This window comes from Morus notabilis, unplaced genomic scaffold (genome assembly GCF_000414095.1).
Source record: "Morus notabilis unplaced genomic scaffold, ASM41409v2 Scaffold69, whole genome shotgun sequence".
Classification (NCBI taxonomy): Eukaryota; Viridiplantae; Streptophyta; class Magnoliopsida; order Rosales; family Moraceae; genus Morus; species Morus notabilis.
Window position 1 is genome coordinate 231,703 of NW_010364208.1, and position 11,307 is coordinate 243,009.

At 34.8% G+C, this 11,307-nt stretch overlaps 2 protein-coding genes across 2 annotated transcripts; one reads left to right on the forward strand and one right to left on the reverse strand.

Annotated features, from left to right (window-relative positions):
- Positions 1-2,679: 2,679 nt before the first annotated feature.
- Positions 2,680-5,522, reverse strand: LOC21406031 (cytochrome P450 71A1). Its single transcript, XM_010106009.2, has 2 exons — positions 4,500-5,522; positions 2,680-3,411 (listed from the first exon to the last, which is right to left on the reverse strand). The coding sequence occupies exons 1-2, from the start codon at positions 5,433-5,435 to the stop codon at positions 2,800-2,802; spliced, it is 1,548 nt and encodes a 515-aa protein (XP_010104311.1). The 5' UTR covers positions 5,436-5,522; the 3' UTR covers positions 2,680-2,799.
- A 3,684-nt stretch (positions 5,523-9,206) lies between these two features.
- Positions 9,207-10,741, forward strand: LOC21406032 (chloride conductance regulatory protein ICln; the record flags this gene model as incomplete). The annotated part of the gene is made up of 5 exons (XM_024170720.1): positions 9,207-9,351; positions 9,611-9,670; positions 9,794-9,853; positions 9,937-10,031; positions 10,362-10,741. Coding segments are annotated over 5 exons (432 nt in total), but the record flags the coding sequence as incomplete, so codon positions are not given.
- Positions 10,742-11,307: the final 566 nt, after the last annotated feature.

Below are 11,307 nucleotides of genomic sequence, written 5' to 3' on the forward strand. Positions count from 1 at the left end.
AAGGCGGGTGAGGTAAAGAAGAAGATTCTGCAAGAGGCACACAAATCGACGTATGCTATTCATCCAGGGAGTACAAAGATGTACCAGGACCTGAAAAGACAGAACTGGTGGAGAGGCATGAAAAGAGACGTTCGTGAGTGTGTCTCGGAGTGTATGACTTGCCTCTAGGTTAAAGCTGAGCACCAGAAGCCAGCGGGGGAGTTGCAATCTCTTCCTGTCCCTGGATGGAAATGGGAGCACATCACCATGGATTTTCTGATGGGGCTACCGAGAACCGAGCTGAAGCACGATGCCATCTGGGTGGTGGTTGACAGGTTGACGAAGTCCGCGCACTTCATACCGTTTCGTGCAACGTATTCTCGGAAGATTCTGTCAGAATTGTACCTAGAGCACATCGTGAGGTTACACGGGGTGCCACTGTCTATCACGTCTGATCGTGATACCCGCTTCAATGCACGGTATTGGAGGAGTTTCCAGGAAGCCATGGGAACAGATCTAAATTTTAGCACTGCATTTCATCCCCAGACGGATGGACAATCTGAAAGAGTTATTCAGATTCTGGAGGATATGCTTCGTGCTTGTATTCTGGAATTTGGTGGAAACTGGAAGAAATACCTGCATCTAGCTGAGTTCGCTTACAATAACAGCTATCAGGCCAGTATCGGTATGGCACCGTTCGAGGCGTTGTATGGTCGTCCTTGTAGGTCACCTGTTTGTTGGTTGGAACCGGAGGATAGACTTACAACTGGACCGGATGTCATTCAAGAGAATGACGAGAAGATAGCTGTGATTCGAGAACGCCTGTTGACAGCTCAAAGTCGACAGAAGAGCTATGCTGATAGAAGGTGTAGGCATTTGGAATTCCAAGAAGGCGACTTTGTCTTGTTGAAGGTTTCCCCACGTAAGGGAGTTGTTCGGTTCGGTATGAAAGGAAAACTCGCACCAAGGTATGTGGGACCATTTCCGATCGTGCAACGAGTCGGAGTGGTGGCGTACCGGTTGGCCTTACCGCTTGAGTTATCTCACGTGCATGATGTGTTTCATGTCTCCATGCTTCGGAAATGTCAACCTGAGCCGGAAGCAGTAGTGCAGTGGTTTGACGTTCCGATACAGTATGACGCGTCATACGAGGAGGCACCAGTTCAGATTCTTGACCGAAAAATAAAGAATCTGCGTCATCGTGAGATCCCATTAGTGAAAGTGCTGTGGCAGCACCATGGTGTTTTGAAACGACGATGCAGGAACGTTATCCGCATCTGTTTGCACTTTGAGGTGAGCTTTAATTTCAGGGACGAAATTGCCTAAGGGGGGTGGAGCTGTAACACCCTGAAGAATTAATTGAGATTAATTAGTTAGAACTCTGACATGTTTCCATTGATACAGCCTTTAGATCTCCGGTAGAATTCTCTAAGACAACGAGCACGATGGTTATTGTCTTCCTCAGTCAAATCTCCTTAGTTCCTTAATGGGGTGTTTTCTCTCTAGAAGGGGAATAATGAAAACTGCCGTATGATTTGACGTATTGGGGACCATAACCTAAGTTTCTTTATATACTGCCCCATTAGGCTCCCATTAAACCTAATTGGGTCAATATAGGTATCCACCCATTTAGCCCATACCCTGTTAGGAGACTAGTTGAGCTTTTCATAATTAGATCACTTAAATTAGTCCAAATAATTAAATAGCTTAATATAATTATTGAATAAATATATGGCCCACAATATAGGAAACTCACGTTTCCTAACATGACAAACTATAGGTGAGATAATATTAAATAAGTATGGCGAACATTTTTAGCCATACCAATTAGTATTATATTATATTAAAAAAAGTATCATAATAAATCAACATGTTTATATATATATATATTAGTTTCAAAATCATGCCTTACTGAAAATTATTTCTGGCTTCGCCATTGTATGTTTGAAGCTATATATAACTAGAAATTTGCATATACCATGTACATAAATTTCTCATTACCCAACCTATAAAAAGAGTTATTGAATTAAATTCCTGTTAGTTCTGCTGATTCTAACAAAAAATCTCATTATCCAGCCTACTATATATATATTTTTTTTTTTTCAAAAGAAAAAGCTAAGAGAAAGAAGGACCTGAATTTTGTGATTTCTGAGCAATGGAAGGGCAAATGCTGGTTGCTTGTTGATGTCAACGCAATCAAATATGCCGGCCTTAGTCTTAATAAAAACAATAGTCAGTATATAAGAAATTTATTATTAATGTTTGATCAGTTAAATACGAATTTGAAGAGTATATTCAAAATTCCGCGATTAAAAAATTACCATATATATGAAGTACCTCAATTGTCTTGACTGATGGCTTATTAAGAAGCTTCAACCGATTTTCAAACTTTCTACCTTCATCTTCCAAAATCTTTATCTTACTGTCGACATATATATGTTTTTCTTACGCAAAATATTTGTTATATGAAAAATCGACCAATATGTTTCGGTAAGAGCGTATTCCTTTGTTACATATATAGATATATAGATATATATATATATATATAGATATATATATTAACATTAAATTTGCTGATTCATATTTTTTTAACACCAAGATTTAACTAAAATGTTGTAGTTTTCATTCTATTATCTCAAATACTCTGTTTACGTAGTCCTAGTGAATTCAACAAAATGGAAGAGAGGTTAAGCCTATGTAAAATAAAAATAAAAATTAAGGTCCATAAATTCTTATTTCCTTGCAGATAGAATACTTCTATTTTTTTTTTTCTCCATCTTGTTTAATTGAAGACTCATAGCAAGAATCTCCACATATAAATCAAGGGAAAGGTATTGGTACAAGATGAAGAGGAAGTTTCTTATGAACTACAATACCATAAACTTCACTCATGTCCAAGTCTTCTTCCTTCTCACCTGCAGGCAATTTCCAATCAAACCAATACAAAAGATTGGCAATCAAATATTCAACGCCTACAACCCCAAATTTGATCCCGGGGCATCTCCTTCTCCCAAAGCCGAACGGAATAAATTGGAAGTAGTCTTGGCCTCTAAAATCAACAGGGTTGTTCTCAAACCTCTTTGGGATGTACTCCTCTGGCTTGTCCCATGAACCTGGATGCCTTTGGATCGCCCATCCATTGATAAGGCCTCTAGTTCCCGCCGGAATATGGTAGCCACCGATGTCGACATCTTCGGTTGTTTTCCGAGGGACTAAAAGAGGTGCTGGTGGGTGTAGCCTGAGAGTTTCTTTGACAACACATTTGAAGTAATCCATTTTCTCAATATCATTCATTTCAACCTTTGCCTTTTCTCCCACTACTCTTCTTACCTCTTCTTGGACTTTTTTCAGTACACTTGGCCTTCTCATTATTTCTGCCATGAACCACTCAGATATGTTGGAAGTGGTTTCAATTCCTCCAAAAAACATGTCCTGCAGTTTTGTACGACATCAAATTTATATTAGCGCATAGTTTGAATAATCTTATTAGTACTAGCCAATAATTAAAGTGTCCGGAGAAGTGATTGTTATAATCTTAATGTGATTTTCAAATTTTCATAGATATTGTGTTACATTTTGCGGTCCTTCTACTTGTAGGACCTCCCACTGATAGTACATATATTTAATCATTGAATTTAGTTAAAATTATATTAAAATAAAAAATATATATAATAGTTAATTTTTAATACAAATCTGACGGTTTATTTTTCTAAATCATACGGTAAAAATGTCCTACATTTTTGTTTTATCTTTTGCGTAAGGTTTATCCTACGTTGGAATTTTGAGTGGACCTGTTTGATGCCTAGGAAATTGAGTTCCCAACATATACATGAGCGGAAAAGTTCAAACGTCTCAATCAGTGTGAAGAGAACACGTGAAAAGATAAGGTCTCATATGTGCTTGATCAAAAACTAATTGTAGCCATGTAATATATATGGTGATATGTATACCAAACAAGATATTACTAAATATCTTGACAAATTATTTACAGTTTGAAACCTTGAGGCTTCTATGATAGCTGATAAATGGAGAAGAAAAACCTATATTAGTACTAATTTTAGCTTTCTTTCTATTATAAAAGCTAAGCATGCAAGATACTCATATATATTACAAATAAGTGCCGAATATGATTAATCTAGCTTGATAGTGACCAATTCCTAGATAACATGATCTATAATTAATGGATGATATATATATATATATATATAATACAAAATTGAGCAGCTCACTTGAACATAATCTTTTTTAGCGTGTGTTAAATTAATTAGGATGTATAACATGGCATTCTCGACACTCATTTTTTAAGTAAATGGAGAGAGAAAAAACTTCATATATTCCAATTAGATTGACACCCACTAAACACCTTGAACAACTCTACAACTAATTTACTAAAAAGATAAAATAAAAACAAAAAGAATTATGTTAAGAATTTTTGAAAAAGTCATATAATATAAAATATATTGATCCCTTGTGTTTCTCCATATATATACATAGTTGTATATTTTGACATAAGAGCAGACCTGAACGATAGCTTTGAGGTGATCATGAGTGAGCTCCATATCAAACACGTTACCTTTCTGAAGTTGGAGCAGAATTTCCACAAAGTCCTTCACGCCGGACGACTCAGTACTATTCATTGCCTTATTACGTTCTTCAAGCAAAAGATTATAAAAAGCATCCAAATCTCCAACACTTGATTTCAATCCTCCCACAAACCCTCTAAGAACGTCAATCCATCCAAAAGATGGGAAGAAATCTCCCACGCTGAACGCCATCAGCTGCACCATAGCCCTCCTCACCACCTCCCCAACTCTCCTCCCTTCTTCCTCTTCGCCGCCAAGGCTCCTCCCGAAAATACACCTCGAGATCACGTTATTCGACGTCGAAATCAACATCTCCGTGAGATTTACCGACACCCCGTCGACGGAAGCTTTTCGGAGCCTTTCAACCAACGACGACACTTCTTCTTCCCTAACCGACTGGAACGACTGAACCCTTTTGGGGCTCAGGAGCTCCAGGACGCAGAGCTTGCGCGCTCGCTTCCAGTACTCCCCTTGGGGAGCAAAGACGATGTTGTTCCCGCCGTAGTAGAGGACGTCGGAGGCCGTGGACGTGAACCTGTCGGAGAAAACAACGTCGTAGTTTTTGGCGATTTCCTTGACGATATCTGGAGAGGAAACGATGACGGTGGGGACACGGCCGAAGTGTAAGAGCATGAGAGGGCCGTACTTTTCGGACAGGGATCGGAGGGATCGGTGAGGGTGGTTCCCAATCTGGTGGAGGTTTCCGATTATTGGTAAGCCTGGGGGACATGGTGGTAAGTTAAGGAGTTTTTGTGATCTTTTGCGTATGAACAAAAAGAGAAGCGAGACAAAGAAAAGGGAAACGGAGAAGAAAGTGAAGTGTAGGTGTTGCCACAAATAATGCTCCAAGAATTGTGAGGCATCAAATTCCATTTTGGTGTAAAACGAGAGAAATTGAAGTTACATATCTCAATATTCTTATAGGAGCTCAGATATTTTGGGTTACACTTAAACGACTTAGATAAGAGAAATGATATTCGGAAACGTAAAATAAGGGCTGTGTTTGGAATTGATCCTGTTTTTATTTTTCATATTTTTTTATAAAGAAAAAATAAAAACGTTTCTCAAATGATGGTTGGCACAATAAAAACAAAAAACGGAAATGAAAATGATTTTTTGGTTTAGTGTAAAATTAGAGAGAAATGAAAAATAACTTTTAGTCATTTTTCATTTTTTATTTTTGTTTTCTTCTCTCTCGAGCATAGATAGAAAGAGACATTAATGGATTTTTTTATACCGAAAATAATCTCTTTAAAAACTACTAAATGCATTTTCAAAAATGATTTCTGTCTGAAATTAAAAATGTTTTCATTTTTATTTTCATACAAAAATAAAATCATTTTATAACGAGTTTTAAACGCACCTAAAAACTCGACAAAGTCGTATGAGGGTAGCAAACCTCCACGTCTACCATTTTTAAGGTGGAGTAATTTCATTATTGTTCTTGAATGTTAGTCATCCATATTTTACTTTTTAAATTTTAAAAATTTTTATTTTATTTTTTAAATTTTAAATTTATCATATTTAAATATTTTTAAATTTATTACGTCTCAGTTCGAATTAAAATTTTAATTCCGCGAATTGAACATGCCGATCCCAAAGACAACGTCTTGTACTGCGCTGGCAAGAGTGCAATTCATTTGGTGAAAAATCCGTCTTTTCTTTCTGAAACAAAGCACATATACATAGTGCGGTATCATTCCATCCGGTCACTTGAGGAAGATAGGATTTTGAATCTTGAATTCATTTGGTGAAAAATCCGTCTTTCCATTCTAAAACAAAGCACATATACATAGTGCGGTATCATTTCATCCGGTCACTTTAGGAATATAGGATTTTGAATCTTGAAAAGATTCATGGGAGTAAGAACTCTGCTGATATGCTGACGAAGACGGTAAGCGCTATGTTCAGCTTTAGTTGGTCTGCTAGCATGAGAAGACTAGAAAGAGCTGTTGCCTTGATCTGAGTGTGAAGACAGATTGAAATTAGTCTTCAAGTGGAGATTGTTGAAGCCCACGTTTGTTGATGTCAACAATAAGATTTGGTTGTGGAAGAAGAAAAAGAAAGTTGAGCAATCCAACCTTCATCATAAGAAAGTTGCTCAGCAAAAGAAGAAGAAAGAAAGAGAAAGAAAATAAAAGATAAGAAGAAATGAGAAGAATGGAGACGGTGCCTCAATGAGTAATTAACACGTTTGGAAGCTCTGCAAATTTAGCTCCCCTCTTTAGTTCAAAATCACGTTTGGAAGCTCTGTAAATTTAGCTCCCCTCTTTAGTTCAAAATCTATCCTGAGATTCGAGATCTGACATAGAGTTGGTATTATGGGTCACGACACAACAATATAATTTGAAAATGACATGAATTTTATAGGTTACGGTTGAAAAAAAAAAAGATGTTCGAATCAAAATTGAATCGACATAAAATTGACACAAAAAACACGGGTCAATTTCGGATTAGACCCGCCTAACCCGAACTCGTAAAAAACTAATATATATATATATTTCATTACATATTTTAGATTTTATTATGAACTTGTGATATCATGATAGTTATATTCAAAATTTTATATTATTATTTGTTTAATTTTGATAGATGTTATTATATTTTAGTATATTATGAATTTTAAATTATTTCTAATATGTAAAAAATTAAATAAAAATATATAATTTTTGTGTCTATTTCAGGTTCACGGGTCATTTTCGTGTCGTGTCAACCCGTAAAGTGGTCATGTCGTGTTTGTGTTGTGGTTTTTAAAAAATTTCGTGTCATGCGTCGTGTTCGGATTAATTGAAAATTTAAGAAGAAACTATTAAAATACTACACGTATACAACATGTGACACAAATTGTTACCCTTAATCTCAAGTTCAAACAGCCATCCTAGATCATAAGAAAAAAAATAGAGAAAGAGAGAGAAAAGTTATGAGAAGCTTTTGTGAGAGAATTGTTTTCACTTTCAAACCATAACTCAAATGTATACAACTAAACATAAACTTAAATTATAATTTCAACTCAAGTTATAACTCAAACTCAATTTAAAATTTACACTCAAATCATCTAACTCAAAAACGACAAAATAACAGCCCCGTAATTAGCAGAGTTTATAGAGGCCAAATATCAAATTATTTGACAAGTAGCTAGTCTGCCGATGTATCCAATCAATTGAATAATTTATTCTAACCAATTATGGTATGGGAAATGTGTGGAAATAGAAAGCGTGCCAATCCCCAGATAATTATTGCCATTTTTGTATCCTTACGTCTTATCTGCTTAAAAAAAGGTGTGAAATAATTCACAATCTAGTGAGCCACGCCAAAATATAGTGTCAATTATATGGATTAATATTTATGGACTACAAGTTGAACAGCTGGCCCATACCCACTAACAACAATGGGCATAATTGACAAGACAACCGAGTCAATATTGCATTTCTTTTGTCCGACTAAAGCTTGTTTTCTATCTCAGCCAGCAAGATGATGAAAAAAGGATTATAAGGGCTTGTTTGTGAGAGTTTTTAATTTTATTTTCAATTAGTAGAAGAAAAAAATAAAAATTAGTGTTTGGAATAAAGAGTTTAATGGATTAAAATAATTTTTTAGTTTTTTAATAAATAATAAAAGTGTTGGAATTAAATTTATAATACTTTAATTAAATTCTAATACAAATTTTAAAATCTATTCAGATGTGTTTTTTATAGAAGTTATAATTCTGATTTTGACTGAAAACTTTTTTAAAAAATTAAAGTACTTCTAACAGATCATTTAAATACTTTCAGAAGAAGTAGTTTTTAAATTTAAAAAACCAAAAACAACTTTTAAAAATATCTCCTAAACAGAGTCTAAGGATAAGATTACTAGTAAAAAAAAGTCTAAAGGATAAGATTGATAGAATCATTATTTTTGAAGGGTTTTTTTTTTTTTTAGCTGAGAGAGATGTGTTTTGGACATTTTGGCAAAGACCTCTGTGGAGCAAGTAAACAAGATGTCAAATGGTAATTGCTAAGGAATTTAAAGTCGGCACTATGATTCAATTGATGAGTTCGGTCAGGAGAGGAACCCAAATTGCCATGCAAGTTGGTCTGGAATTTAATTCACGCCCTTCAAAACGTTCTTGACTCCACCAATGTGTACAGACATCATTCGTATCAAATTTCTATTCCTTTGATTTAATTATTCTATATATTGACGGGAAAGTAAAATTTGCCAGGGATGCGTTTGGTTACAGTGGGGGAATAGTAATGAGAATAAGAATGAAAATGGTAATGGGACGGGAATGGAAAAGAAAGTTGATTCATTTATTTAGTTGTAATTTTAAAAATTCTCTAGAATGGAACATGAATATTTTCATGTTGACAAACTTACCCTTATGCTATATATAACATTAATATTTTATCTATCAATATAATATATAAAATGTAATATAATATAATATAATTATTATTATATAATATACCTGGTTTAGATAATTATATCTGGATATAGCTCTTTTTGGTTGAACCCCAAAGTTCCAAAAACTGACTGTTTGGTGATTAATGTGGTGGTTGCACTGTGTGCGTTAGTAGATTCAAGGACTTCGTAACCTGTATGTAAATACATGTAAGATTAGTTTCTTGATGATGAATTGACCTTTTTTGTTTAATGTGAACTTTTTTTCTCTTCTATTTTGGGGGAAAGATTGAAACAGGAGATGATGAGGATGAGTCTGGGGACTCAGATTCTGAGTGCAATGGAGCCGCCCAAGATTTATCCAAGATAACGGAGATGAGGCTTATTCCTTCAGACGCCGGCCAATGTCTCTCTCTCTCTCTCTCTCACAAACACACACACACACACATGCAGCACACACAAACGTAGATACAGTTTAAAGATTGTCACCATGCTATTTATTATAAAATTTGGTTGCTGTCTTGATGGTATATTGGTTTCTTATCCGTTTATCTGATCTTATGCTTCAAAGGTTGTGATATTACCATTCTATCATTTCTGGTTTTCTAGTACCTTCTCTTCTTAATGGGGATGCATAAAATGTATTATCCTTTTCTCTTCTACAGTGGACCGCTTGTTTGAGATATTCTGCGAGTGTGCAGAGCTTAATCCAGAACCCATTGAAGGTTAGAACAATTTTTTTTTTTTTTAAAGGAAAGTTTTGTAGAATATTTTTCTTTGAAGTTGAATTTAGTAGCTTTTGCTTCTAATTCTTTCACTAATATGCTACTCGTTTATGCCTTCTTTAGGAGAAGAAGAAGCGCATAATTGGATTTTTAGTGCTGATCGGATTGGAGATGAAGTTGCAGGTATGATTAAAGCAGCTAACACTTATGGCTTCTGGCATGTACTTATGGTGAATGATAATTTTGTTTGAATTTGGTATTTCTAGAAGGGGAAGATCCTGATTGGATTATGTCTCAAAATCCAACAAGCACAATTGGTCAATCTAATGGGGATCATGACTTAGCACGTACAGTGCTAGAGGTACGCCCGTGAAATTGCATTTTAAGCTGCTGCTTAATTTTCTTTTGGATGTGTTCTATACTAATGGAAAATGCGTCACATTGGTATCTTAGGTCTTCTGTAACTTATGCTGTAGTTACTACGAATTTAGACGTGAGATGCACTAATCTTACAGGACTTAAATGGTAGTGATAATCTAACGAATGTATATGGCTTAGAATTGCAATCGAAAGTTTTATTTTTAAGCTGTAAACTACGAGCCGGTTACTTTTCAAGGAGAGCCAGGCGATTTAATCTGAAAATGGTGGAAGACTGAAGTAATCATTGATCACCTTTTTGTAAATATTGCAGCTTCAGATCAACGATCAGCGATTTGAGGATGCAGAAGAAATGGGGCATGATGTCAACAGTGGCCACCGTTGAGCTTGTTCTCCCTTTTCTTTCTTCACATCTTCGGGTGTTGCCATTAACCAGTGTCCATCTTGTTTCTTTTGTGGTTCCGAGTCTTTTTGTATATGTGAAACATTATCTTCAAATACTTGGCCCAGGAGCATCGTCACATTAGGACTTATAAAGTCATTTTGCTTCTAACCAGTTTGTGTATTGCTGTTATCGGAATTATTATTCGTGGTAACCGAATTTTCTCATAACTTTTTAGACAAATATGTTAGTTATTATTATGCCCAACCCAAAAGAACATACTTGACATGCATAACCTTTTCAGGCAAATTAAGGAGAAACTTAGGAAATATGTCATCTTTTCATCCTTTTAGTTGTGTTATTCTGCTTGAATTCTGCCCCTTTAAGTTAGTATGCAATGAGAGAAGCAAGGATAAAAATCTTTTTTAGTGTTTAAGAAATGACAAAAAATTTTATCCTCTCTTAATAGAAGGGCATTCTTCTAGATTATTCTTAGTTAAATCATTTCAATAGAATTCGTTTTAAAATGATATTATTTTTTATATGAAAATAAAAATAAAAATATTTTTAATTTCAGACAGAAATTATTTTTAAAAATGCGTTTGGTAGTTTTATCAAGAGATTGTTTGTGTAAAAAAATTCATTAATGTCTCTTTGCTCGAGAGAGGAGAAAATGAAAACAAAAAATAAAAAACGATTAAAAGTTATTTTTCATTTCTCTCTCATTTTACGTTAAACTAAAAAATTGTTTTCATTTCTGTTTTTTATTTTTATTGCGTCAAATGCGGTTTTGAAAACGTTTTCATTTTTTTTTTCCTCAAAAAACATGAAAAATAAAAAAGGGATCAATTCCAAACACGGCCTTTAGTTTTTTTTT